The 26,802-nt window shown below is 37.9% G+C and overlaps 1 protein-coding gene across 1 annotated transcript in view; it reads right to left on the minus strand.

Moving 5' to 3' along the window:
- CSMD1 (CUB and Sushi multiple domains 1) overlaps positions 1 to 26,802 on the minus strand; it is a 1,554,536-nt gene that overhangs the window by 531,563 nt on the left and 996,171 nt on the right. The window contains exons 10-11 of the mRNA XM_058524846.1: positions 26,161 to 26,285; positions 15,310 to 15,431 (exon numbers count right to left, since the gene is read on the minus strand). Coding sequence (XP_058380829.1) covers positions 15,310 to 15,431; positions 26,161 to 26,285 — 247 coding nt within the window. The remainder of the gene's footprint in view (positions 1 to 15,309; positions 15,432 to 26,160; positions 26,286 to 26,802) is intronic.

Here is a 26,802-nt window from a genome sequence, read left to right on the forward strand (position 1 = left end):
ATAGGATAGGGCAAAGGGGGAGATGTTGGTTAAGGGGCACAGACTTCCGGTTATGCAGGATAAATTAGTTCCGGAGATGTAAAGTACAGCATGGTGGCTATAGTTAATAATACTGTATTGTATACTTGAAAGTTACTATGAGAGTAGACCTCAATTGTTCTCACAAAAAAAAAGGTAAGTATTTGAGGTGATAGACATGTTTATTAGCTTGACTGTGATAATCATTTCACAATGTGTATATATATATATAGATATATGTATCATATATCTGAAAACATCACATTTTACACTGTAAATATACACAATTTTAATTTGTCAATTATATCTTAATAAAAACTCTGTGGAGATAGATGATATATCTTTGAATAAACAAGCATTAGATGTACAATTTTAATATTTTGATTTTGTGATTATTGAATGTTATTGTAATAAATTTCACTGTTCATTTCAATTTTGCCATGGCAATCTCTGGCAATTGTATTCTAAAGTGAAGCTGCTTAAGTTTTACGTTTAAAAAAAAAGAAGGAGAAGAGAGATGTATATTGAAAATGGTAGGAAACACCTTGAAAACGATTTGGACTAGTTCCATATGAAGTTAGAATAGGATAAACAGCATGTTGGTAAACACACACCCTACACACAGTTGAGTTTGAGGAAGATGGCGGCCAGAGCAAACTGCCCTGGAGTATGGCGAAAGGCCAGAGCTGGGAGGGCGGGGAGCTCACCCCTGGAGGAACCCAGTATTGAGGTGAAGAGAGGTCAGAACGGAGGGAAGGACATAGACTTCCAGGTAGCCCCGCAGTTCATGCCATGAGGAGAACCTGACACTATAATTCCGGTAACAACCTCAACATTGTGGTTAGTCAAAAGACTAACTGACCAGTCAGCAGAAACAGCCAACAGATGGTGGCACCTGGATTTCCCTGAGTGGGTTAGAGTTGTTATCTTAACCTGGTTATGTTCACTGGAATGCTGAAAGCTGCAGAACTTCCACAGATGGAAAATATCCGGGGGAGAGCAAATCTACAAAGGGAGCAGAAGTGATTTGAACAATACGTCAAGAGAGCCAGATGTAGGAAGGCTGAGAGTCCCACAACCAGAAAAACAGGACGCCAACCAACGGCTGTGATACAGTCAGGGAAAACACTTGAGCAATGACCTAACAAGTGGTTAGAAGGAGCCATGGGGGGCAGAACCCAGAACGTCCGTGGTGTTATCAAGTACTAGGAGGAGGTGGAGGAATGTTGTGGAAAAGCGATTCACAGGCAGAGTGAAGCTGATGGAGGCCCTGTGGAGAGCTGTCAGCAGGGACGGCAGCAGGGCCCATGGAGAAGGAAGCACGGCAAGCTTCATGAAACTGTGAGCAAAGCCCGGGCCAGAACACAGCAGAGGGGTGCGAAACGCTTCAGGGCAGGTGGAGGGGAACAGGACAGCTTTAGGGAGCAGTGCTGGTTAACTGGGGTAGGGTGTGTGGTTGGGGGTCCAGAAGCAAGTGAGAGGATTTGGTAAATTTTTCCAATGCAGAGCCACATGGATGTTTTCATTCCATTCCCAGACGTAACCAGGGCATATGTAGAATGGTAATTGAAGATCACAGCCTGAACGCTATTCCCAAGGATTTAGCCAATTCTCCCACTCGCCCACCTGAGGGTCGATGGGGGCCCGCAAGGCTCCGACAAGGCAGAGAGGTGGAGGCAAAGCATGGGTGCCTCACAATTTAAGTTGTATACATGAGCTCCGTTTTGAAAATTACACATCCAAAGGAACTTATGAAAGCTTTGCTTCACTGAACATTTTACATAATCGTAGCTCATTTTCTTTAATCCTACTTCAAGATAAACTTGTTTTACATATAAATTTAAAATATATATGTATGTGTAGATATAATTGCTTCTGATAACTTTTAATTTACAGGTGTCTTTTGCAAATATGTGCCAATGATAATTTGAATTTTCTCTTCCATTTTCCACTCATTTAATTATCTATATACTTATGCATATGTGTGTGTGTGTGTGTGTGTGTATGGTTGTAAGATGCACAACTTGGTGCCATACATTTTTCCATGAAATATATATAGTTGAGCATTTTAATAATACTATATCTGTATAGGGCTCTGCAAGTCAGTCAAATGTGATATTAAAACTGTTTCCATAAAGTAAATATTTGAATGGATCCTGTTTTCCCAAGGTTAAATGGGAGAATGTTAGAACTGGTGATTTCAATCCCGACCAAGGACAAATCAAGTAAGATATGAATGTAGCTAACAAAGTTATGCTCTGGATATTCTAAAATCTGTATCATTCTGTGTATACACTTGCTGCATAACAATCCTCACAACACCCAACAGCACCAGGCATTGGAACTATTCGCAATCATAAATGCCCTCAATGAATTGTAAAAACATGAAATATTTAATTAAGAGCATTTTGTTCACCATGTTAGAATTTAGAAGTGATCCTCTGAGATGATAGAATTGGTTCAGTCCTTTAGCAAAACGTGTCCAACGAGATATAAGCCTTTTTTTCAACAACAACAAAAAAATCCTATTACAAACAGAAAAATTCAAAATCACTCCATTGACTTCAAGGAAGCCACAAAAACAGTGAAGAGGGTGCAGGATATGTCTCCCATTAATGAAAATAATAATAATTGTATTTCTCCATTGTAAGCACCTTTGAAAGAAAGGTATGACGTAACATTGCACTTCTCCTACCTTGGAGGTTTATTCAATTTCAAGTACAGCTGCTCAGCACTGACCACAGAGAGATCACCAGAGGGGTAAAAATCAGTGTGGCTCCCTTCTCCTCTCCAGGCCAGGGGCCTCCTCCACTGCTGACAGCTATCAATACACTTCACACTTGAGTGCAAACCCGTAAAAACAATTACCAGGTCATTAACACGGTCTTTCAGGTACACATGTCAAGCATCACTTAGAGGATGTGAAGACAAGCAGAACACAGTATCCAGACCCCTGGAATATTCTCTTTTTAAATCTGTATCTTGGTGGGAACCTCTGGGTAATGGGAGCTGTCAAAAATACAGAAGAGCCAATGGAAGCAACACAATATGGGGAAGCCAACTGCTTGCAAAATATCAACCACTATTGAGCTGCACAGTGACACATGCGCCTTTTGTGTTACAGCAACAGACCTTTCTAAGAAAATAATGTGTGGTTTATCTGGAAACATACCAGCACAATATATTTGGCCATTTTTAAGACTCAAATAATATGTAGATTTGTAGGATTGGTGGCTTGGAGATAGCTCTATATATATTTTAAAAAAAAGACAAAAAACAATGATATCACTACTTTCTCTGCCTCCCCAGTGATATAAAACAACACATGCTTGGTCATTATTACAGCCATTAATTCAGTATCACGTCTTGGCCCTCACTATATGCCATCCACTGTTCGAGAGACCAGGAATTCAAAGACGTAGACTTAGGCTTGCTTGCAAAAGAGAATTGAAATAACTTATTTCATTCAAATCTAAGATTCCTAAGATGTACCATTATGTTTTGTACCACTAAGAAATAAACAAATAAAAAACTCTTTTAAAAAATAAGATATGATGTTTAATTTTAGCTCTGAGCAAGTCAAGAATTGGTCACATAAATCTATTATTTGTTTGGGGATTTTTTTCCCTCTATTTTGGGGGATTTGATCATTTCTCATCCTTCAGTGGAAACGCTTGAAGTATGGAGGTGTTTACAATCAAAGGTAGTAAAACAAAGCACAGTTTCCTCTACTTTACTCCTGAATACTTTTCCCTTTGTCCCTTAACAGGTTGACATAAAAGCGTTTAGAGTGTGATCTCATTTTTTGCTATATCAGGATCTGTGTATATCAGATCAGGAGACCATAGATTAAAACAAAAATAGTGGTTACATCTGGGTGGTAGTAGGGCTTCTGCAAAGTTTTCATTTTTTTCTTTATTTTATAAATGTCTAAATATTCTCAATAAATTATTTCTCTATCCTGTCTCATTGTCATGAGATTACTGGCCACCACTTGAATATACTGAGTTGGATTGATTTTCTCTCTTTTCTCTCTACAGTGGTATATCCATGCAAGCAGAGATTTCAGCTGCTCTATTCACTGCTCTTTCCCAACTATCTAAAAGAACGTGTGGCTCAAAAATTTGCTGAATCAATAACTTTTGTTTTATTTTTCCTACTCACATAATTACTAATGTGTTTAAATAAGAAAAGCACTAAAAAGAAGAAAAATGAAAAGGAAACGTGTTTAAATGCAGAGAGTGAGTAGGTAATACGTATTAAAAGGCAAAGACAGGCGACCACTTACTTCTAAGACCTGCAAAGCTACCTGGGGACAGGAATAAGTAAGTAGGGCATCTTCAGAACATCGAGGAAAATGGTTATTTCTGTCTCCATTTATCATAAACTACACACACACACACACACACACAGCACTCACAGAAAACAAAATAACAACAAACAAATAAATAAAAACAAAACAAATAAATCTTTTCCACCTTTCTGTCATGAGGACTAAGACTCACTCATTCTAAGATTCATCCATCCATTCATTCTTTTGTATTCTGAACATGTAACTATGAAGTTCCTCTTTTCAAGCTACTTTTATTTAAAAATAAAAACACTCGGTAGATCCTGTGGACTTTACCCACAGCAGCGAAGCCTGGACATTTTAACTTCTCCATTTCTATACGTAACCACTGAATCAGCCTCAAGCCTCCTTTACGCACACCGACTAAATGGAGCTGGATCCTCTGTCTACATCTCTGCAGTCATTCTCTACCTGTTTACTGTACTCTGCACACTGCTGACAGATTACCTTGCTAAAAATGCTGTCTCCATTGTGTGTGTGAGCGTATGTATGTATACACATATACATGTGCCTGTGTGAAATTCATGTTTCGGCTTAAAGATGCAAACAAATCAAGAGCATGGACCTTGTTTTCTATTTTATTTTGGAGTACCCAGAGGAGATGATAAAAATAAGTAAATCTTGTTTAAGAAGTCAAGAATTGGAGTGTTATGAGAAAATCAATTTAGCAGAAAGAAGAGAATGCAGGTGCCCATGTGACAGAAAAGAAAGGATATTGAGAAGGGCGATTACAGACTTGAGAAGGAAATAGTCCCAAAAGCCAAACTCAGTTCATGAAAAAAGTTTCAAATATTAAAGAATGATAATGGGGAAGACGTTGATAATAAAAGGGCTGGCAGGGAGAGATGGATAGATTGGAGAGTTGACAAGGACAAAATAATGAATCAATAACATAAGATTAACAATGATGGCCAAGAAGAACTAAGGAAGTATTGTTAATGTGCAGGGAAAGAAAGTTGGCAGGGAACCTGAATTTCCTCAACAGCATTCAGTGACATAGAAGAGAAGTGAATGGGCAGTTAAATTGATCCCATCATCACTTCTGGGCTGGGAAGGCATCTGTGATGGAAACGACAAGGATGCTTCATACAGTGTTACAGCAGGTAATCACACATCTAATTTCTGCCTCTCCACCAATCTGTGAATCCCCTAATGGGTAAATAAAATCTACTGAACTATATTTATTCAAATTCCATTTTAAAACATCTTAACTATTACACATAAATTTAGTTCTACCTTAACTTTAAAATAATCTGAATGTAAATGAATGCCTTTTCTATATCTGTAAGAATTTGTTACTTCAAATTATGTAAAAAAATCCGCTGAATATTAAAAGAATGTAATGCCCCTTCCCCCTTTATCAGAGGTCTGATAACAGTTGGATTTTCTTACAAGCATTAAATATAGGGCAACTTTTCAGATGTTTCGTTAGATCTTAAGAGTTTTTCATTAAATAGAAGGTATAATATAAATGCACACATTGCTCTGACTAATGACCCATCCCTTAAATCTCTCTCAAGTCAATTTTCTTCTCTCCAAACCTTATGCCATTGTCCTGATTTAGGCTCATGTCGTCTTCATAATTATAATAAAACCCTGATTTTTCCTGCTTCCAATCGTTTGCCCTTCAAATCTGTCCACCTGACTTGGCAGAAGCCTCTAAGACATATATTAGAACGTCATTCCTGTCCTCAGAATCCTATATGGACACCCATTGCCACTAGCATAAAATTTAAAGCCTTTACCTGTTCTTCAGGGCCCCATTTATGTCTTATTGAATCTAGGCATTAATAATAATAGTGAAGGGAAGGGGGGGGGGACTTAGCATTTGGCAGACAATGTTCTAGGTGCTTTACGCTGATTTTATAGTCTTTACAATGACCTTAAAAGGCTGGTGCTATTAACACCATAAGGAAATTCAGAGGCTCAATGTGGTGAGATGTTTGTCTCAATCACACAGCTGGTAGATGGTGTAAGAGGATTCACACCCTCAAGCACAGCCTAGAGATGTCTCTTGACATTACTCTGGATGCCTCAGCCTACTGGCCACATCTCCTTTGTGACCTCAGGTTCTCATCCCTGGCTGTCTCCACCAGCTGCCCCACCTTCCTTGCTCCACAAAGGATTTGAGGGTTTACTGACAATGCCTGTAATTTCTTACTGATTGGGCATCAGCTCAGATTTCTAATCTTATTAACCAGCAATACTCCCAAGCAATTCGTAACTGTCAGAAAGGACTGGTTATATCCACTTTCCTGTCTTATTCCAGAAATACCCACCTCCTCTTGCTGTCACTTCATTCCCTCAGCCTCCTTTCCTTCGTGTGCTCCTATAACTTGACCTTCTCCTTGAAAAACTTCCACACACCCTCCCTTTCTCCTATAAAGTGATCTTGATCCCTCCATAGAGTTGGGTTCCTCCCCATCTATGACTGTCCTGTTTTCTGGACACAACATATGGATGTACTGTGTCTGTTTCCCTAATGGAGAGACCAAGATGCTTAGGTGCCAATTGAATGCGGAAGCATCAAATGAGTGTGGGGAGAACTCACATGATTTTTTTACAAAATTGGACAGGTAGGGTGTGGCGAGAAGAATTGTATGTGTCTCTGAGTATTTGTTGACTTAATCCATGTCAAACTAACTTTATAATTTCCACTGCATGTAATGTACAATGGGATTTTTGAAGACACATAGGAAGGTGTTTATGAGGGTTATTTAGTTGTTGATATTCGCTTGCCTAATGAAACAATTTAATGAATTTTTGAGCATTTATTTAGTTAAAAGTTTGCTATGGTCTGAATTATTGCATCCCTCAAATTCATATATTGAAAGCCTAACCGCCAATGTGGTGGTCTCGGGAAGCGGAGCCTTTGGGAGATGGCTAGGTTATGAGGGGTGAGCTCTCTTAAATGGGATTAGTGCCCTTATGGTACATGCACCCCTGTGTTCATTGCAGCATTATTCACAATAGCCAAGACTTGGAAGCAACCTAAGTGCCCATCAAGGGACGAATGGATAAAGAAGATGTGGTATATATACACAATGGAATACTACTCAGCCATAAGAAACGATGAAATCCAGCCATTTGTGACAACATGGATGGACATTGAGGGTATAATGCAAAGTGAAACAAGTCAGAGGGAGAAGATCAAATACCGTATGATTTCCTTCATTAAGTAGTAGATAATAACAACAGTAAACAAACACATAGGGACAGAGATTGGATTGGTGGTTACCAGAGGGGAAGTGGGGAGGGAGGAGGGTGAAAGGGATAATTCGGTACATGTGTGTGGTGATGGGTTGTAATTAGTATTTTGGTGGTGAACATGATGTAATCTATGCAGAAATAGAAGTACAGTGATGTACACCTGAAATTTTTACAATGTTATAAACCAATGTTACTGCAATAAACAAAAAATTAAAAAAAAAAAAAAAAGAGGCCCCAGAGAGCTCCCTCGCCCCTTCTGTCATGTGAGGACACAGCGAGAAGTCACCATTCTGCAACCTGGAGGAGGGTCCTTGCCAGAACTTGACCATACTGGGACCTGGATGTCAGACTTCCAATATCCAGAACTGTGGGCAATAAATTTCTGTTGTTTATAAACCACTGGCGGTTTGTGACATTTTGTTATAGCAGCCTGGACAAAGGAAGACAAAATTTAAATGCTTTAAATCATTTAAATTCTCAGAGTTTAGCACCAACAAAAATATCCTCTAAGGAGCTCAGATTAAAATTAGGTACTGAAATTATGTTATCACAGAATGTATTTGAAAAAAATATATATGTATATATACACGCACACACATATACCCAGATATCCATATATAAAATGATTCCAGGGAAAGCTGTCTTCCGTGATATGTTTAATCTTTTGAATGAAAACCCCAGGGATGGATTTTTGAGAGCATTTGCTTATAATTTCCATAATCTGTAGCTCACCAACCATATATTACTTTCTTAAGAATTAGATCACAAGTGTCATCAAGAGTTTCATCTGAGAAAAGATGAGCTGTTGAATGTGTTTACAATGAAATAGATTAATAAGTATCTTATTACTGTATTAATTTTTGTTGACTCTTTACTAATTAGTATGGCAAGAGCAATTATAATTGAGAGTTTAGAAACCAGCTTCTACAATAATTTAATCTTCTTTAGGAAGTGTTTTTTTTTTTTTTTAATACTTTCTGCTCACACAGCAGGTTCTCCTAATATATATTATATTAACATACATACTATATATAATATATATTATGGTATATATTCATATAATGTGTATTATATTTATACATAATATTAGGAGAAGTACATATGTTAACATGTATACAAATAAATGGATTTCTAGTATTGCTTTTAACTTGACATTCCACAATATTATAAATTGTAATATGCGTTACTAAGAGACACTCTGAGCTTCCCACAGAAATTATTTTGAAGGAACAATTTGATGTTAACACTTGGCATAAACTGACACGTGTCACTGGCTATATAACAGGCAAAGCAGAAATAAGATCAGGAAGGAATACAAATCATCATGAGAGGTTATTGCCCAACAAAAGAGGAGTTTATTAACTAATCTCTAATTGACTTTGAAAATTGATTTTAGTTTTCTATTATTTCTTTAAAGTTAAGTACATCAAACATACAAATCGAGGTGTATTGACACTTCTTATCTAGAACTCTCTGTTCATGCTTCTAGCGGGAGTCCCTGTCCGGACCCCTTTACTTAACTCTTCTTTTCTCTTATGCTCAATACGTAGTGTACCCTCATCACCATGCGTTTCATCGGAAAACTCCCTTATTTGGAATGTCTCCCAAGGAATCAAATTAAGCCTAATTATACTTAATGGCAACGACTGCTGCTTAATTTGGATGGTAATTCTGCTTAATTGAGATGCCTTCAGGTGTCTAAGTGGTGCTCTAGCAAGAGTGTTGGTGTGTGTGGGTATCAATCTGGAAGGTCTCATTTCTTCTGTGAACATTTCACCAACATAAATGAAGAAAGGCCAAGAATTTTCTGACTCAGTACAACACAAGATTCCTGAAAATTAACTTGTTAATTGTTGAGTGTTCAGAAACAATAAAATCTTTACAAATTCTTTACAATATTCTATGTAAATGTACACAAAGACGAAAGTGAAAGTGAAACTTCTAAAATGAGAGAAATGTACAAACCCAAACTGCATAAATTCACTATTTTATTTGTCATTTTGCAGTTTAAATCTCAACTTCAAAATGTCAAAGAACATATCTCATGAGTTTTAACTAATTTTAGCCCACTGCTGTCTGGTAAAACAAGAAAATAATGTGATTCGAAACATCATAAAAGATGAATCTGGCGATAACCAAAACCTCCTTCTTGACAGTTTGCTTGTCTGCATGTGGTAGACATGACTGGTTACCCATAACCATCTGCCCTTTCTTCTAGCTTCCAGATGGTTCTTTCCTCTGGCTTCCTCAGTGTCAGACCATGGGCATTTGACTCAATTGCACCCGAAGAGAAGGTTGCTGGGGACATTCTAGAAAATTTCTCCCATTTCTAAGAAAGACATGCCTCATTTCTTTGTTGAACATGACTGTGTTGCAGCCATCTTGTGACCTGAGGGTAGACATCATCACTCTTCTGGATGGCGGAGCAGAAAAAAAAGGTAAACACCTGAGCTCCTGAATTATACCTGGAATCTCTGTGGCTCTGCCCTTTGGTTACATGAAATCATGTTTCCCTAAAAACTTCTGGCTTTTAGTCAGCCCTTCTTTTAGCCACAGCCAAAAACATCCTGTTGACACAATGAAGAACCTATTTCATTTCCTACAGTACTCATTAAAGTGATAATGGAATAGATAAGTGAAAAAAGAAATATCTCTTCTTCCAGGAAGAAGAAAGCTAATGAAGTGCTATCACAGTACAATGAAAATAAAACATGTTTTTATCCGGTAATAGGAGAAAAACAGCTGTGCAGTCTTAGACGAGTAGTTTACCTTCTCTAGATTTCAGCTTCCTCCCTGTCAGGTAAAGGGTTTAGACAACAGGAACCCTAAGCTTCCTTTATTTACACAGAGATTTCAATTACTCTAGTATGTGCAGGAAGGAAAGAGAAACTCAGATATATAGGTATATCTTGCATATAGGAAAATATTTATGATTATCCATATGTAATCTGGATTTAAATGAATTTTGAAAATATTGGGAGGGTGTTAATAAAATTACCTAAAGATTTACTTGGAGCCACTGCTTTCCCCATTGGAACACCATGGGTATTCCACCTCATCCATACAGAAGAGTTTTATATGTTAGTATGTCTTTACACGGTACTTATGGTTGCAGAGATCAGTATCATTCATTATACGGGAGGCCCAGCCCACACTCCACAGGCCCTAAGAGGAAAAGAATTCCCTAAGCATGATTCTCTTTGACGCTATTTGGCTTCTCTGCATGCCGCCATGCAGATCCCAGGTTTCAGCAGCTAACACCACCCTTGTGAATTCTAAACTTACCTCTACTAGTTATATCCACTTTGGTACCAGGAAGGCACCTCACTCTTCTTATGCCTAAAACCAAACTCATGATCTTTTACCACAAAAAACTGGTTTCTGAGGCCCTTTCCCTGGCTCAAGGTAGGGAGAACTTAGAATCTACTGTTCCAAACTGGAACAAACTGCAGAATCAAAGAAGGGCGTACTTAATAATGATGCGAAGACTGCAGGTGTAGGCCAGGACACCCATGGGGGCCTGGAACCTACACTCATTCTGTAAGGGCTCACCACTCACCTCCAAGCCATTCTTGACTCCTCCTCTTCCCCTTCACTCACAGGCCTGCAGTGCAAGGCCAGGAGGACATCACGTCAACCAAAAGATTAAAAAGCAACCGCCTGTTCTCCTTCCCCCTCTCCCCATAGTCCACCGGTTACCACATCTTGCTGACTACGGCTGAGACACCTCTGGGACTCTTTTCTCCTTCACCACGCCCATCGAGCCTGCTCTATTTCAGACCTCATCAATTCTCACTTGGGACACTGCAGTAGATTCCCAACTCTGCCTCCCTCCCCTCCTCCTTAAAAGCTATCACTGCGCATTTCCTTCTCAACAGCAAAGGCTCATGTACAGAGGTTTCATTATTGCCAGTGCTCTGTTTGTCTTATCATGAGTTTCCCCCAAAAGCATAGCTTTGCTTGCAGCTCATTCATTTGGGAATGCTCCCAAGGGAATTGGGAGAAAGGGGCTGAGAAGAGAAAGCCCATCCATGGGTGTGATCATCCACTGAGCCAGCTCCCCAGCTGGCACCTGGCCCTGTCACGCCAAGGACGGTCTGCAGAGCTGTGAAGAACGCACCTCAAACACTCTGTCTGGCACACCTTAGAGGGGAGAATCTGTGCCCAGTGCTCCGTGTGCGAAGGGGGGGGATGACTTCCGGTCACTCCAGGTTTGTGCCTGTGTCATGTTGACAAAGGGGACTACTGAAGGCCTCACAGGTGTGAGGCAGAGCCCAGGGCCAGAAAGTGAGGTTCCAGGAGCAGCTGAGGTGCGGTGCTAACACCGCAGACGTAACAGGACGACTGAGAGGATGGACGTGTGGCATAGCAGTGCTTGTGCAACGGAACAGACGGCGAACGGACAGTGGATTCGCTGCCCTTTCACCGAGTGGCTTTTCTGCCTTCATGTAGCCTCTACTTTCATGGGTTTTCTTTGTGATAGATTCATGGAATTTTCATAGAACCACAAGAAACATATAGAAAGTAACTGACCCATCGCCTTGATTTAATCTCATTAATTCCTTCTAGCTATATATTTAAAAAAAAAAAAAAAAGCATCCAAGAAAAGAGGTTCCCCTGCCTCCCAAATTGCAAAAGTAACACAATCCTAGTATTTTGCAAATTCCCCAACCAGATACTTTTGGCCCTGATTATATCTCTATCCCTATGATATAAAACATCTGTTTTTGTTTGGACCCCCATGGAAATGGATGCAATTCCTTTACCATTAATTCAATTCAACACCTAATATATCTGCAAAGCAAACAAACCTGACTGTTTTACTACCTCCTCCCTAATGCTCTACGGTGTAACCTTCAGGTCTTTTCTAGATTTCAATGTCATATGATTTAACTTGCTGGAAACCAAACAAACAGAGCATACTAATTTTTTTTTAAAGTGTGTAAATGCAGAAAGCAATAAAACGAATTACCTCTAAACTAGTAACATGCTCTCTATTTTTAATGCAGATTTACACAAAACCCTTCTTTGGACAAATTAATGAGATGGCTTGGTAAACAGTCATTAAATTATTAATGTTTTGTTCTGTTTATCTTATGTTTGTTTATGTTACCAGTGCTCGTGATAATAGCTTATAGTAGAAAATGATATTGCACGTACTTAGGTACACATATTTAATTATGTAGTCTTCACAACCATCCGCAAAAGTAAATGCATTATTACATCTTTTATTACATCTTTTCCGAGGCTCAAGAAAGTTAATCCACCTGTTCTAGTTCATACAGCTTCTAAGTGGTAGAGCTGGTATCTACAGGGCTGAGAAAAGGGCCTGGCAAATAGTAGGCCCTTCACAAAAACTTGAAAGAATAATTCATTGAAGAGCATATAGGAAAAACATACGGTATGGATTAGTAGAATTGATATACTAGGGTAATACGGCTCTAACATACAGAGAAAGACAATATAAAACGTGGAGGCTTTTGTGATAACAAAGGCAGCCCATAAGTTCTTCAGTGTTTAAGAGGAAAGCCTACAGCACACTGAACTTTCACCCCACTCTGCTTATTAAAGTTTGTATTTTCACATAAATAACTGAGACTTTAGAACAAAAATAAGCAAACAAAAATCAAAAGCCGTCTATGATGAAGACTTTACTGAATCTAAATCAGAACTTTCTTGCTCCTAGATTTGAGGACTCAATAGGTTTAAGAGAAATCTGTACAAATTTGACAAATACATTAATAAAATATAAAAATGGAGAGGTGATCATTTTAGACATAGAACTGTTCGCAATAACCCAATAATTGGCAATTAGTGTGGCTCAGTAAATTTAATGACTGTCACTAAAAATATATTCCTTTTAACATCATTTATTTTAGTGAAATCTGTACTTGGTTTCCAGACTGTTTTTATTTAAAAATTAAATCAGTATAAGATTTTATCTTTTTCTTCCTTTTTTCACAGGTAGGCATCTATATTCAGTGAATCAACAATAATTCATTTTATAGAAAATGAAATATGATTATTAACGTGCTCTCTTGGCCTATGACTTAATAGGCAGTAACATAATTGCAAACTGTGTATGCAAAACTGATGGAGAAATAACATGGTATCACCATCTTTTACTACTTTGGGGAAAAACATTATTCTATTAAATGTATTTAAAATAGGAAATTGGAAAAAGGCCTGAAGCTTGTTTACTTGTAGGAAAAGTTATACAAATGATGAGAAGAAAACCATGAACAGTGATTTGAGAAAAAAAAATGACAACGTGGATAGACCTGGAGGACATTATGCTAAGTAATATAAGCCAGCTACAGAAAGACAAACTACTACACTGTCTCACTTACAGGAGGAATTTCAAATGTCAAACTCAGAAGCAGAGAGCAGAACAGGGGGTGTCAGGAGCTGAGAGGTGGGGGAAATGGAGAATGTTGGTCACGGGGTGCAAAGTTTCAGTTATGCAAGATGAACAAGTTCTGGAGATCTGATAGTGTGATAATATATAGCACGGTAGCTAGTAGGTAACAATACTGTACTATACACTGGAAATGTGCTAAGAGGGCAGATATTAAATGTTCTGACCACCAGAAAACAAACACAGTAACTATGTGAGGTGATGGATATGTTAATTAGCTTGATTGTGGTGATTATTTTACAATGTCTATGTATATTAAACCATCACTTTGTGCATTTTAAACATATACAATAAAAAAACAAAAACGTCTTTAAATGTTGAAAAGACAGAGTTCATTGTATCAGCATACAGTAGGAATATTTCTAATATTTTGTAGTACTGTGCAGAAATACTATGTTATTTAAGAAATCTTCTCATATAGTAGGGGAGACCTGAGCTGAGAAAGACAACATATGTGAAAAATGTGTTATATGTGAAGGAAGAACACAAACACTGCACAGCAAAGGAAACCATCAAGAAAATGAAGACGCAAGCTATGGAATGGGAGAAAATATTTCAAACCATCTATCTGATGAAGGGTTAATATCCAAAATACATAAAGAACTCATACAACTCAATATCAAAAAACAAATAATCCAATTAAAAAACGGGCAGAGGATGTGAAGAGAGATTTTTCCAAAGAAGATATTCAAATGGCCAGCAGGTAGGTGAAAAGATGTTCCACACCACTCATCATCAGGGAAATGCAAATCAAAACTACAAGGAGATATCACATCACGCCTACTAGAATAGTTGTCATCAAAACTTACAATTATAAGATGTATATGTTCTGGAAATGTAATGTACAGCATAATGACTATTGCTAACAATACTGTATTACATCCTTGAAAGTTGCAAAGAGAGTAGATCTTAAAAGTTCTCATCACAAGAAAAAAAATTCGTAACCATGTGTGGTGATGGATGTTAACTAGACTCATTGTGGTGATCATATCAAATATATACATATATCAAATCATCATATTGTACACCTTAAACTAATACGTTATTTGTCAATTATATCTCAGTAAAACTGGAAGAAAAAAAAAAGAACAGGGACATAACTTCCAGAGCCAGTAGGAGGTAACCACACTGAGAATACTCACTTTACAGTAGAATCTTAGAGTGGCTCTAAGACACACAATGCAGCACGAGCCTTTCAATTCAAACAGCAAAGTATAAGGGTGCATAACACTCACCAGGTTGTTCGTCTGAAATAGTTGGCTGAGTCGGTGTTGCCTGCACCAGCTTACAGAGGCGGGAATGAAAGCCTTACCTTGTCTGGATCCGTTGTGGTAATGACCCACACACAGTGAGCGTTGTCTTCATACTGAACCGGGTAATTAGGGGAGGTGATGACGCCGCTGGGCCCACGCAGATTCGATCCGCATGTTCTAGCTAGAAATACACAGAGACAATGTTATTTCCTACAGCATTTCATCTGTGTGGTGAAGAAATAATATACACATGGAACTTCAAGTTAGCTATTTACTGATTATGATAAAAAATAGTTCAGGAACTCAGCTGGCAAGTGGATTTTGCTCAGCCTTCGGGACCCTTGCTTGGAAGCTGTAATGCCGCACTGGAACTCTTCATTATATTATACTTCCCAAGGCATTGCTATTCGCAGAATGACCCAATTGAGGATAGCACTGTGGAAAATGTCAAATCAAACTAGTCCATTTGAAATCCCACTCTGACTCAAAGAGAGTCTGTATACACATTTGATTGTACATAGATGCAACAAGATATAGTGGAATTTAGGAAACCAGAGTTGACGTCTCAACTCTGCCCCACACGATCTGACCTTCAATGACGAATTCCAACTCCCACAGCTTTGTCATTTCCTCTTTAAAAGAGGATGGTGGGACAGATGATCTCTAAGGTCTCTTTCATTCCGTTCTACAATAAACTGTACCAATTTCTTTACAGCACAATGCAAATAGGAACTTAACATATAGTTGAAAGACTAAAGAAAGAAAATAGAAATGGTCACTCTAAAAGGAAAAAGAAAATACCTGAAAATTGAAAGACCAAGCAAATCATAGAAGTGACATAACCCAATAAATATGACTCTTTGGAATATGAAAATATTTCAACTGACCTCCTCTTTAAGAAAGAAGTTTGTTTTTTTTTTCAAATTAATAGACAATTGTTGGAAATCAAATGTCAGACTGAACCCCAGTCTTAACATTAATAATTTCAACTGGGTTCGAGAAAAGAACAGAAGAAACTAATTTCACAAGTAAGAACTAATATTAAAGAAGCTGTGGTTCATTTTCCTAAGACATCGTATCACAGAAACTGATCAACTGTCATCCAACGAAGGATTAATCCTAATCACGACCCTCCCTTCCTTCCTTCTTTTCATTGGCTGAGCAAGCATTATAGGTCAGGTATAGTTCTAGGAGATTCAGTTACAAAACCAAATAGAACAGGATTCTGACTTCCAAGGCCATCTTGTGGGGGGACAGTCAAGAGAAACCATTTAAGCGAGCTATTCCTAACTACCCTGGGAATATACGTTTCTCCTTTCCATTTATATTGACATAGCAATAATATGGCTCCTAAAAATACTTCTCTACTCTATTGTAATTACTAATTTATAGATCTCTCTTTCCTATGAGGTCGTGAATTCCTTGAGCTTGGGAACAGCATCCTCATCTTACTAAACTATGTATCTTCAGCGCCACATCAAATGTGTATAGTTTTTGACATATAAAAATGTGACAAGATAACTTTAGACAAGTTTTCAGTTGCTCGATACTAACTTACTATGAAAATAATTAGCTAAAAGTTAATTTACTATACATTGATTAACAAAAACATATGAAAAATCAACTTTTAAAATATTGGCATTTACTTTCCAAATGAAGATTTCTTAAGTAAAGATGAATAAAAGATGATCTGTTTTTCAAAACCCAGTAGGTGTGTCATGGCTCAGAAGGTCATCAGACAGAGAACTGCACACAAACACATCACCTCCTCCACTCTGATACTTCACTCTCTAATGAGTCTATTTCTAGGAACATGTTCTCAGAGCGGATCATGAAGTTCACATGTGAAATGTTCTTGAAGCGCTCTAATATTAACAGTATCAATTAGAAAATCTTAGAAGAAAACTTATCAATAAAATTTGAGTTATAATATCTTTATGTTATATGTTCATGCTTTGTTAAATTTTATACTGCATAGCTGACATAAACATAACGTAGTGTTACTCAATAAGTATCTGTTGACTTAATTTTGAATTGATATTACCAAAGTGCCATTCCACATATTTCAAACTTGGAAAAAATACATCTGAAGAAGCTGTGCAGTTGGGAACTAATGTGTTTCGTTTCCACTGACAATTTGTACTCATTCAATCATTAGCCCCAGCTGTCGCTCTGCTGGAAAGTTCACCAAATCTGACACTCTGTCAAAGGCCTTGTGTCCTGTTGTCTGCTTTGAGGCTTGACCCCTAACTCAACTTATTAAAATTGGTACCCACTCTCCATGAAATTCATCTTACCCATTGCTTGGTGAAATATGATTTTTAGTGATTATTTTTTTTTTAGTGAGATAACTACTAGTAAAATATTTATAGGAGACCAGCATATTTTCCATATTTTGATGCATACATAGTACTGTGTTTCCCATAGCAAGTTATGAATCTAGTCCTTACTTAGATATTTCTCAACTAAAGTTGTCAAATTAATTCATAAAATAATTTTTATTTTTCTTTTTTCTTAGAATTGTATTTCTATCTTTGCAACACATTTTTCTAATAAATTAATTTTTTAACATTTTTTACCCACACTTTTAATCAAGCCATCAAAATAATCAGCCGAAATAAAACATGTGGGAAAATTCAGGGCAGGGATTTTTTTCTGTGTTGTTCACGGTGTAACCTTAACAATTAGAATAAATCTTGACATTTGTTAGTTTCCCCCACAAATACTTGTTGTTGTACAGTCATGTGCCACATAACGATGTTTCAGTCAATGATGGACCACATATATGATGGTGGTCCCATGAGATTATCACATAGAGCCTGCATGTGTAGTAGGCTATCCCACCTAGGTTTGTGTAAGTGAACTCTATGATGTTTGCACAACGATGAAATTGCCTAACAATGCATTTCTCAGAACGTATCCCCGTCGTCATGCGCCACATGACTATAGTTTTTGAGTAGGTGTAACAACCTTAAATAATATTATCTAACTAGAATTATTTAATCCTAATCCTCCTTCTTAGGAAATCGTTGAAAACTTGAGCTAGTACCTCATTCTTTGCCCTTATAAATCATCCCCATCCTAATCATCTGCTTCTTCATCATCTGAGGATCCTACCATCATCACACCAATTATGATTCATTAGGGACTGCTTTCTTGTATCAAGGCTTTCCTGCTAGTCACAAATAATTCTCATACTTTCCACTGGCAACTACTCAAAGCTCAATCATTTATGTCTAGAGTCTTCATCAAATAATAACAATGTATCTTAGTTAACATGATTTCTATGCCCTATTATCCAGATCCACGTGGTGGTTGAAGTACAGACTGGACATTAAATTCTAGCTCTCCTGCAGACAATCTATTACCTGGGATTTTCTTTCTGTTCTGTGGTTCTGTGGCAGGAAGCGTTATATTAAATTACAATTTCTCTGAATTTTAGAGTGGAGAGAGTGGAATGAGCCACACCACTTCCTCTGTCACGCCCATATCATCCTCCTCCAGCAGCTTCAAGCATCTGAAGGGTAATTTCTTTCATGTCCACTATTTATTAAATTTCTTAAAAATCAAATCTTTGGGGAGAGTAAGAAGAGCTAGAGAACAACACAGGATAGCCTGAGAGACTAGAGATGAACCAAGACTAAGAACTCCCTTGAAATGTATCCAACGAATGAGTGTCAATAAGCCCGAGAGCAATGGGAATGACCATTTAGGATGTTTCTGCCATTTGCCCTAAGATCATGTGCAGTCAGAATGTGAGGAGGAGCTAGCCTTCAAGACAGGAAGCAAGAATGGGTCGTGAGGGAATCGGGGCTATGCATGCGGACTCTACTAAAGAAGGAGAATGTTTGGTCCCCGTTTGTCTACAAACCACGTCTATGTTACTTTGCCAGCTGTTTTTATGCCATAATGAAATACGAACTTGACTGATATTCTGGGGATTCATGAAACGATGCTACGACCTGACTCAGAAGGTTAGGGACCTGAAGCTTTTCACCTTGCCTGCCTCTTGCCTCTCCTGGGCTTTTTGCCCGCTCCTCACTCCACACTAGGAGTGGATTGTGTAGCATCCTAGACAAGGAGAGAGCTTAGCAAACCTGTTCTGACTAAGACAGAGCAATTTCACAGTGTCCTTGGGGATGGGAGAACTTCTTCTCAAACAGTTGCTTCTGTGCTAAACATGTGTTCAACCAGCCAACAAAGTATTTAATTGACCAAGGTAATTAGTTACAATACACTAGTGTCAAGCAAGTTTCTAGAGCAAGATTTGAATATATTCTCATAATTAAAATGTATATCTGTGCATCTTATGTTTTTAAAACTAAATGATAATTGGTAATATAATATATCAAGAGGGAAAGTGGAAAGGGCAAAAAAAAATGATTTTGAAGGCCAATATATGCCAATGATCTGTTTAATCAATGAATATTAAGTATAGAACATATTTCTTTCACATAACTTATGTAATATTAAGTAATAATTTATCTATTTATGTTAATTCAGTTCCAGGAATCTATACTGTTCTATAGTAACCATTTAATTAATCAAATTAATTGAAGAGAGGAATATACTAATTGACTGGATTTAAATTAATAAGATGTCTGGACTCACATCTGAAGCTTTTTTTGTGTGTGTGTGTGTGTGGAACATCAGACCTGAGCTAACATCCATTCCAATCCTCCTCTTTTTGCTGAGGAAGACTGGCCCTGAAATAACATCTATTGCTAATCCTCCTCCTTTTTTTTTTTTCCATTTTTCTCCCCAAAGCCCCAGTAGATAGTTGTATGTGATAGTTGCACATCCCTCTAGTTGCTGTATGTGGGACGCGGCCTCAGCATGGCCGGAGAAGTGGTGTGTTGGTGCGCGCCCGGGATCTGAACCCGGGCCGCCAGTAGCTGAGCACGTGCACTCAACTGCTAAGCCACCGGGCTGGCCCCTGTATGTTTCTTTAAATATCTGAGATAATGGCTACCTGATAAAATAACCAGTATTATAAAATATAATCTTAAAATTGACTCTGGACCTTGAATCTGGTAGAATGAAGAGTCGTCTTTCAGGTATAGTCTTTTCACTACTATTTAAAAGATCATTTCTGAACGGACAGACAGCGTGGGTACGAAAAATAAGCAGAAAAGTTCTAGTAAAGGATAAGTTAATAAGTCAAGGGCAATTCTAAGCTAGCCTAATCTGTAATCCCAACGTAGTAATAACTTTATTCTGTGACCCTTGGCGGTTCTAACTGGCTTCCATGTAACCACAGTTACTATTGCAACTAAGTCTTCACTTTTCTTCTGTGCCCTTTCAACTCAGTGAGCAACTGAAAATATTAATTCCACAGATCAAAGAGCATTAGCATTAAAGGAATTCTCTCTATAAATCCCCCCTAAATATTGACGGAATGAAAAGTGAGCTGGAACATTTTACTTAAAAAAATAGAACCGTATCCTCTTCTTTTCTTTTTTGTTTGCTTATTTTAAAAATCTATTGCCACATCTTCTTTATCCATTGAAATCCAGCCATTTGTGACAACACGGATGGACACTGAGGATATTATGCAAAGTGAAATAAGTCAGAGGGAGAAGGTCAAATACCATATGATTTCCTTCAATAAGTAGTAGATAATAACAACAACAATAAACAAACACACAGAGACAGAGATTGGATTGGTGGTTACCAAAGGGGAAGGGGGGAGAGAGGAGGGCGAAAGGGATAATTCGGCACGTGTGCGGTGATGGGTTGTAATTAGTATTTGGGTGGTAAACATGATGTAATCTATGCAGAAATAGAAGTACAATGATGTGCACCTGAAATTTATACAATGTTATAAACCAATGTTACTGCAATAAACAAAAAATTAAAAATAAATAAATAAATATAATAAAATAAAATTAATGAAAAAAAATAAAATGCTCTTTTTGTTCAAAAAAAAAATCTACTGCCAATTAAAGATACTTATACAGTTTTAAACAACTGATAATATTTTACCTTGTGAAAAATCATAATAGTTGTTTTCATATCCCTAAATGAAATAAGCATAATTTCAAACAAAATCACTTGTATAATCACTGAGCTATGACAACCATTCATCTGTTTGGTAACAGGAAGAAAAGGTAATGTTCCCCTGTCCTCAAAGCTAATTAGCTAATGCAAGCATTGGCTAACGACACTGGTGTCCAGATGTGAAAGATCACTTCTGACTCACTGCAATTTATCCAACGCTTCCATCAGATATGCCTTCTGTAGAGAAGGCACCATAATTACTTAAGAGTTAGAGACCCTTCATGAGGATGGAACCTTGAGGATCAGTCCTTCCTTAATTTACTGATCTGAAATCTCATAATGTGTGCAATGCTCAGACCCAAGGCATTTTATTGTATTTGATAGATGACTGAATTAAGAATTCAGCTGAGATGATCAATATAAGGGCTCCTTTAAAGGCTCGGAATGAATCAGGAGAACCCAAACCGTGATGCTCTCTCCTTACATGCAATTTATTATGGTGATAGCACAGAGTGGAAAATGAACTCGGAAAACTGAGTTTGGCGTACGGAACTATTGAAAGCTAAGTAAACATTCCTATGGTCTGTTTTAGATAGCATTTGAAATATCTCTGTTTCATGTTATCCATTTCCCCTACATTTTACATATCTAAACCTATCGTTTTATAGAAATGGTTATAAAAGCTCCACTTTTAAAAAAATATTTTTTCCAGCTCTTCTCTAATTGATGAATCAAGCATTAAAAGCAAATAGAAACACTATTTAAAGAAAGAATGATGACAGATTCAGGGTTTCTAAATGTGGCCAGCCTGAAAAACTTACGGATTTTAACTGAAGAAAGTATGTTCTACAGCGAGGGATGCCAGCCAGGAAACGCATTATGACTCACTGATCGCATTTCTTCCCTTCACGCCTACAAGGGTGTTGATTGCTTTCCACAGTTAGGAGGAAGACTAGGACTGTGGGCTGAGCTAAACATCTAGGGCTGTGCCATCCAATATGGTAGGCATTAGCCACATATGACCACAGAACACTTGACATGTGGCTGGTCTGTGCTGAGATATGCCATCAGTACAAAATGCACACTGGGTTTCCAAGACATAGGATTAAAAAAAAAGAGAGAGAGAGAGAGAGAAAGAATGTAAAACATCTTCTTATAATCTTTATAGTGGCTGTATATAGGGTTAAATAAAATATGTTATTAAAATTAATTTCACCTGTTTCTTCTACTTGTTTAATCTGGCTACTAGATATTACAAAATCACGTATGTGGTTAGCATTTTATTTCTAGTGGAGAGCACTGATCTAGAGCTTCCTCAAAGTGATCCTCTATCGGATCAGCCTAGAAGCACTAATGCACTTGACCATTCATCTGTATAAGTGATTGGTTAGGTCACGTCACACGGTGATTGCTTGGTGTTATACAGGACTCTGTCTTCCAGACAAGAGCGAGGGATGTTCCTGCTGGCTTTGATGAAGGAAGCCACCCCCTTGTGAGAGGGTCATGTGGCCAGAAGGTGAGTACAGGATAGCAGAAGGGAATTGGCTGTGGAAGTGGAGGACAGGTTTCTTACTGAACTATGACACTTACAGATGAGCCTTTTCCAGCCCAGAAAGTGGGATATTCATGTACGCACAGTTCCATCTTTTTTTCATCCACATTGCTTACAACTAAAGTTCTGCACTGATACAAAAATGCCAAGGACATAAGAGAAGGCTGAATGATCACCTCATTTATTTGCCCTCTTCACTCATGGAAAGCTGCAGATGATACAGGGAAGCAAAAAAAAAATGTGATGTTCATTCAACGATTTATTTCATCTCTCCTTCTTATAGAAGTATACCCCTTGGCAGAGATTGCCATTTTCCCTTAATATCTATTCTCCTTTTCCTCCATAGAAATATAACTATTTGCTGTCTATTTGGCTGCCCTTATATTTCTAAGTCTCACAACAAAGTAAGAACATCTGACTGGACTTTGGCCAATGAGACTGAGCAGAAATGCACATGATGGTTTCTGGGAACCCTTCTCAGGATGCACGTGCAATGCCTCTCCCTGCTTCTCCTAGCCCTCTTCCGACATATTACTTGGGATTTGGATACCCCCTTGGTCCATGAGGGTGGGGGGCTGACCACAAGGATGACAGGGTGAGTCTTGAGGAAATTTCCATCCCTGAAACAGAGTTGCCATCCTCATCCTGTACTGCCTGACTCTGAACTTTTTCATGTGACAGAAATCCATTTCCATTTGGTTTAAGCTTCTCTTGGGTTTGGATTTTTGTCATCTGATTTTTATCAACTAATTCTAAACAATATATCACAAGTCCTCCTATTTAGGAGATTTCAGGGCTTTCTATTTAATTTTTTTTTGTTCAATGTTTCACTACTCTAAATGTACTAAAATATATATTTCTTTAAAACTTTAAATTTTAAAATATATTGTTTAATTCCCCTGACACAGTCTGTTCTTGATAAGGTATATAGATTTGATACACTCTTTTTGAAAATGCTTTCTTAAGAATTATTTCCAGAGCCAGCCCTGATGCCCTAGTGGTTAAAGTTTGACACTCTCACTGCTTCAGTGGCCCAGGTTTGTTTCCTGGTCACAGAACCACACCACCGGTCTGTTAGTTGCCATGCTGTGGTGGCGGCTCACACAGAACTAGAAGGACTTACAACTAGGATATACAACCATGCACTGGGGCTTTGGGGAGGAAAAAAAAAGAGAAGAAGATTGGCAAGAGATGTTAGCTCAGGGCAAATCTTCCACTGCCGAACAAAACAAAACAAAACAAAACAAAGGCAAAAAAAGAAAAGAATTGTTTCCAGTTACTATATGTCATTATTTCACAAAGTTAAAAGTAATAAGTTGAACTAGAACTAAAGGACTACTCCATGGAAATGCAGATACATCTAATTTAAGCAAAACATCTGGATCATCAGCCAAGCGGAGAAAAGAGGAGATGAATGACGTTGAATGCTCTTTGCTTGGATGTGAAAGAGAGAGTTGGTGGTGGGACAGTGGGGGTGAGACTTCTGTAGAAAACCAACCCAGGCAAACCACACAACAAACAAAGATCCTATGGGAGAGCTTTGCTCTTCTAAAACATGTCCCACTAGGACATGGGAATCTGTGAGGACAGGAAGTTGAAAAATTCCTAATTCTCTCTTAAGAGCGAGTGGTTGGTGGAGAGGACACGGCTCCACTTTTTCCTGGATGGAGCAGCTGTCTGCCAGGAGATAAGCACCTGTGAGTGTCTGACACCAATTCAGGTTAAAGTTGGAGCCCAGGTACTGAGATTGTGTCTTGAGACTAAAACGGGAGTCAGGGCAGAAAAAACGAAAAGTTTTGGATTAATAAATAAGAATCAAATAATATCCTACACATGTTTTTCTTTTGTGTTACTCTAAAATATCAATTTAAAATGGATGTGTATTTACTAGTTTTTTCTAGTTTGGACTTTGAAAATAATGACATATGTTTCTGGTTTAGAAGAACAAGGAAAATATTAAAGAATAAAAGCAAATTTTTTTTTCCTTCAGGGAAAATAATACCTGTGACTCAGTCCTCATCTATAACTGAGGGCATTAGACATTACCACCACTTGGCAGGAACATGAATTTTGCTACAGTTCCTTTGAAAGCCTAATAGTGTCACTTTTTAGTATTAGACAATGTACGAAGTAGACTAGTGATGAAAAGCAGAAGGACACAGCCATGCCCGTTTCCTTGACCAGAGATTGGAGCTTCTCCACTAAGGATTTCTGTTTCATAGGAAACAGCCCCCTGCAGCCAGATCGCATACCCGCTCTGCCCTCGGGGTGCACAGAGATGCTACAACACTGTGTTTCCCACATGTGCAGAGCACGAGTGGTTATAGGTAAGGGGTACAATATGGTAAATCCTGCAATATAGTATTTTTATCTTAGATAAAGCTAGCAATGTATTTGGTAACTACTTCATTTCGTAGGACGTAACTTCTGTTTAAAATAAAAATTTATGAATTCATTCACCTTAAAAAGACAATAAGGAAGGATAAGATATTTTTATATATGAAACCTTCCTTTTTATTCCTTGGTATTCCTTGGTCAACTTAGTGTGCTATTTTTTGTTTTTTTTTTTTCCTTTCATCAAAACTATCAATTTGCATAAATGATTTTATGGCCAAAATGCAAAAATAAAACAAAAAAATCCCAGTTTTTCTTTTAATTTTATTAATTTTTCCATATGAAAACAGCCATGACAGCTTTCAACTGGGCTCCATCTGGACTCTCCAGTTCTGGCAGGATGGTTCCCACACTTCATAGAAGTCACAAAGCAATAACTTGATCTCTTTGAAGAAGGTGATGACGATGCCATATTTTGTCCCGCTAACTATGTCAGAGATTAGTTTAAGATAATTTATGAATAAAACAATGACTTGGGATCATGCTAACAAACTCCTTTTCTCACTGAAATCATCAAAACCCAAGAATTCTCACTGAAATCATCAAAACCCAAGCTTACTACCCTTGAAAGCTGAGAATTTTTAGATTCCCAGGGCTGCTCATAAAGCTTTCCAAAGAGTCTGGCTATGTAACGTATTTTCATACATATGCAAACGGTGTATATATAGAGAGAGCTGGATACCAACTTATGCTGAGTATGTGTGTGTGAGTTTGAATGATTAGATATGCTCATACATTTCCTGAAATTTAAAAACCAAAAATATCCTTGAAAATGTTTGCCTCCTGACAAATTTCAAGGAAATATTTCTTTTTTACCCACATCACTATGAAAACATACATCATTACCAAGTTCAGCTCTGTCTCTGAACAATGCTTTGCATTTAAGTTTCACTGTGTATTCAGAAAAACACGCCATGTCTAATGAAAGAGAGAAACTGGGGATGACCCATCGTGTCCGCCTTACCTCGGCAAATAGGTCGGTGGTCGCTCCACGCAGCCAGGGTCTCCGTGACTCTCTGGCAGGTTACACTCTTGGATCCCTGGAGCACATAATTGTCCTCGCAGGAGAACTGCACATTTGCACCAACCCTAAGCAATTACAAAACAAAAAGAACCCCAATTATTCATGGAAGTGCTCTTAAAAAGAAATCATCATATTGCTGCTACTGTGTTATAATATCAGAGCAATATTAAACATTAAGCAATTCATTGGAGATTATTCAGAGATACAACCCTGCAATGCAGCACAGGATACAGAGTCACAAGACCTGGGTTCAAATTCCTTTTCTGCCAATGCCATAGCTAAATAAATATATGAACCTTAACTTATCTTCTCTAAAATAGAGATAGCCTGACCGTGTATTGTGGCTCATGTGAGGAAATGTACATGAAAGAATGTGTACCCTGAAACTAAACAAATCGGATGTCATTCCATGTGAGTAAATACCTCATAAAAACAAGGATTGAAAAAGTCCAGGTTAAGAAAATGTCTCAGTACACAGAAAAGCAAGTGCTGTATGAGTCTACTTACACGAGGTCTCTAAAATAGTCATTTTTTTAACTTTTTTTTTTTTCTCAGTGTTTTAGTAGTCCTTCTCTGTTCCTT

The sequence above is a fragment of the Diceros bicornis genome, chromosome 29, assembly GCF_020826845.1.
Source record: "Diceros bicornis minor isolate mBicDic1 chromosome 29, mDicBic1.mat.cur, whole genome shotgun sequence".
Classification (NCBI taxonomy): Eukaryota; Metazoa; Chordata; class Mammalia; order Perissodactyla; family Rhinocerotidae; genus Diceros; species Diceros bicornis.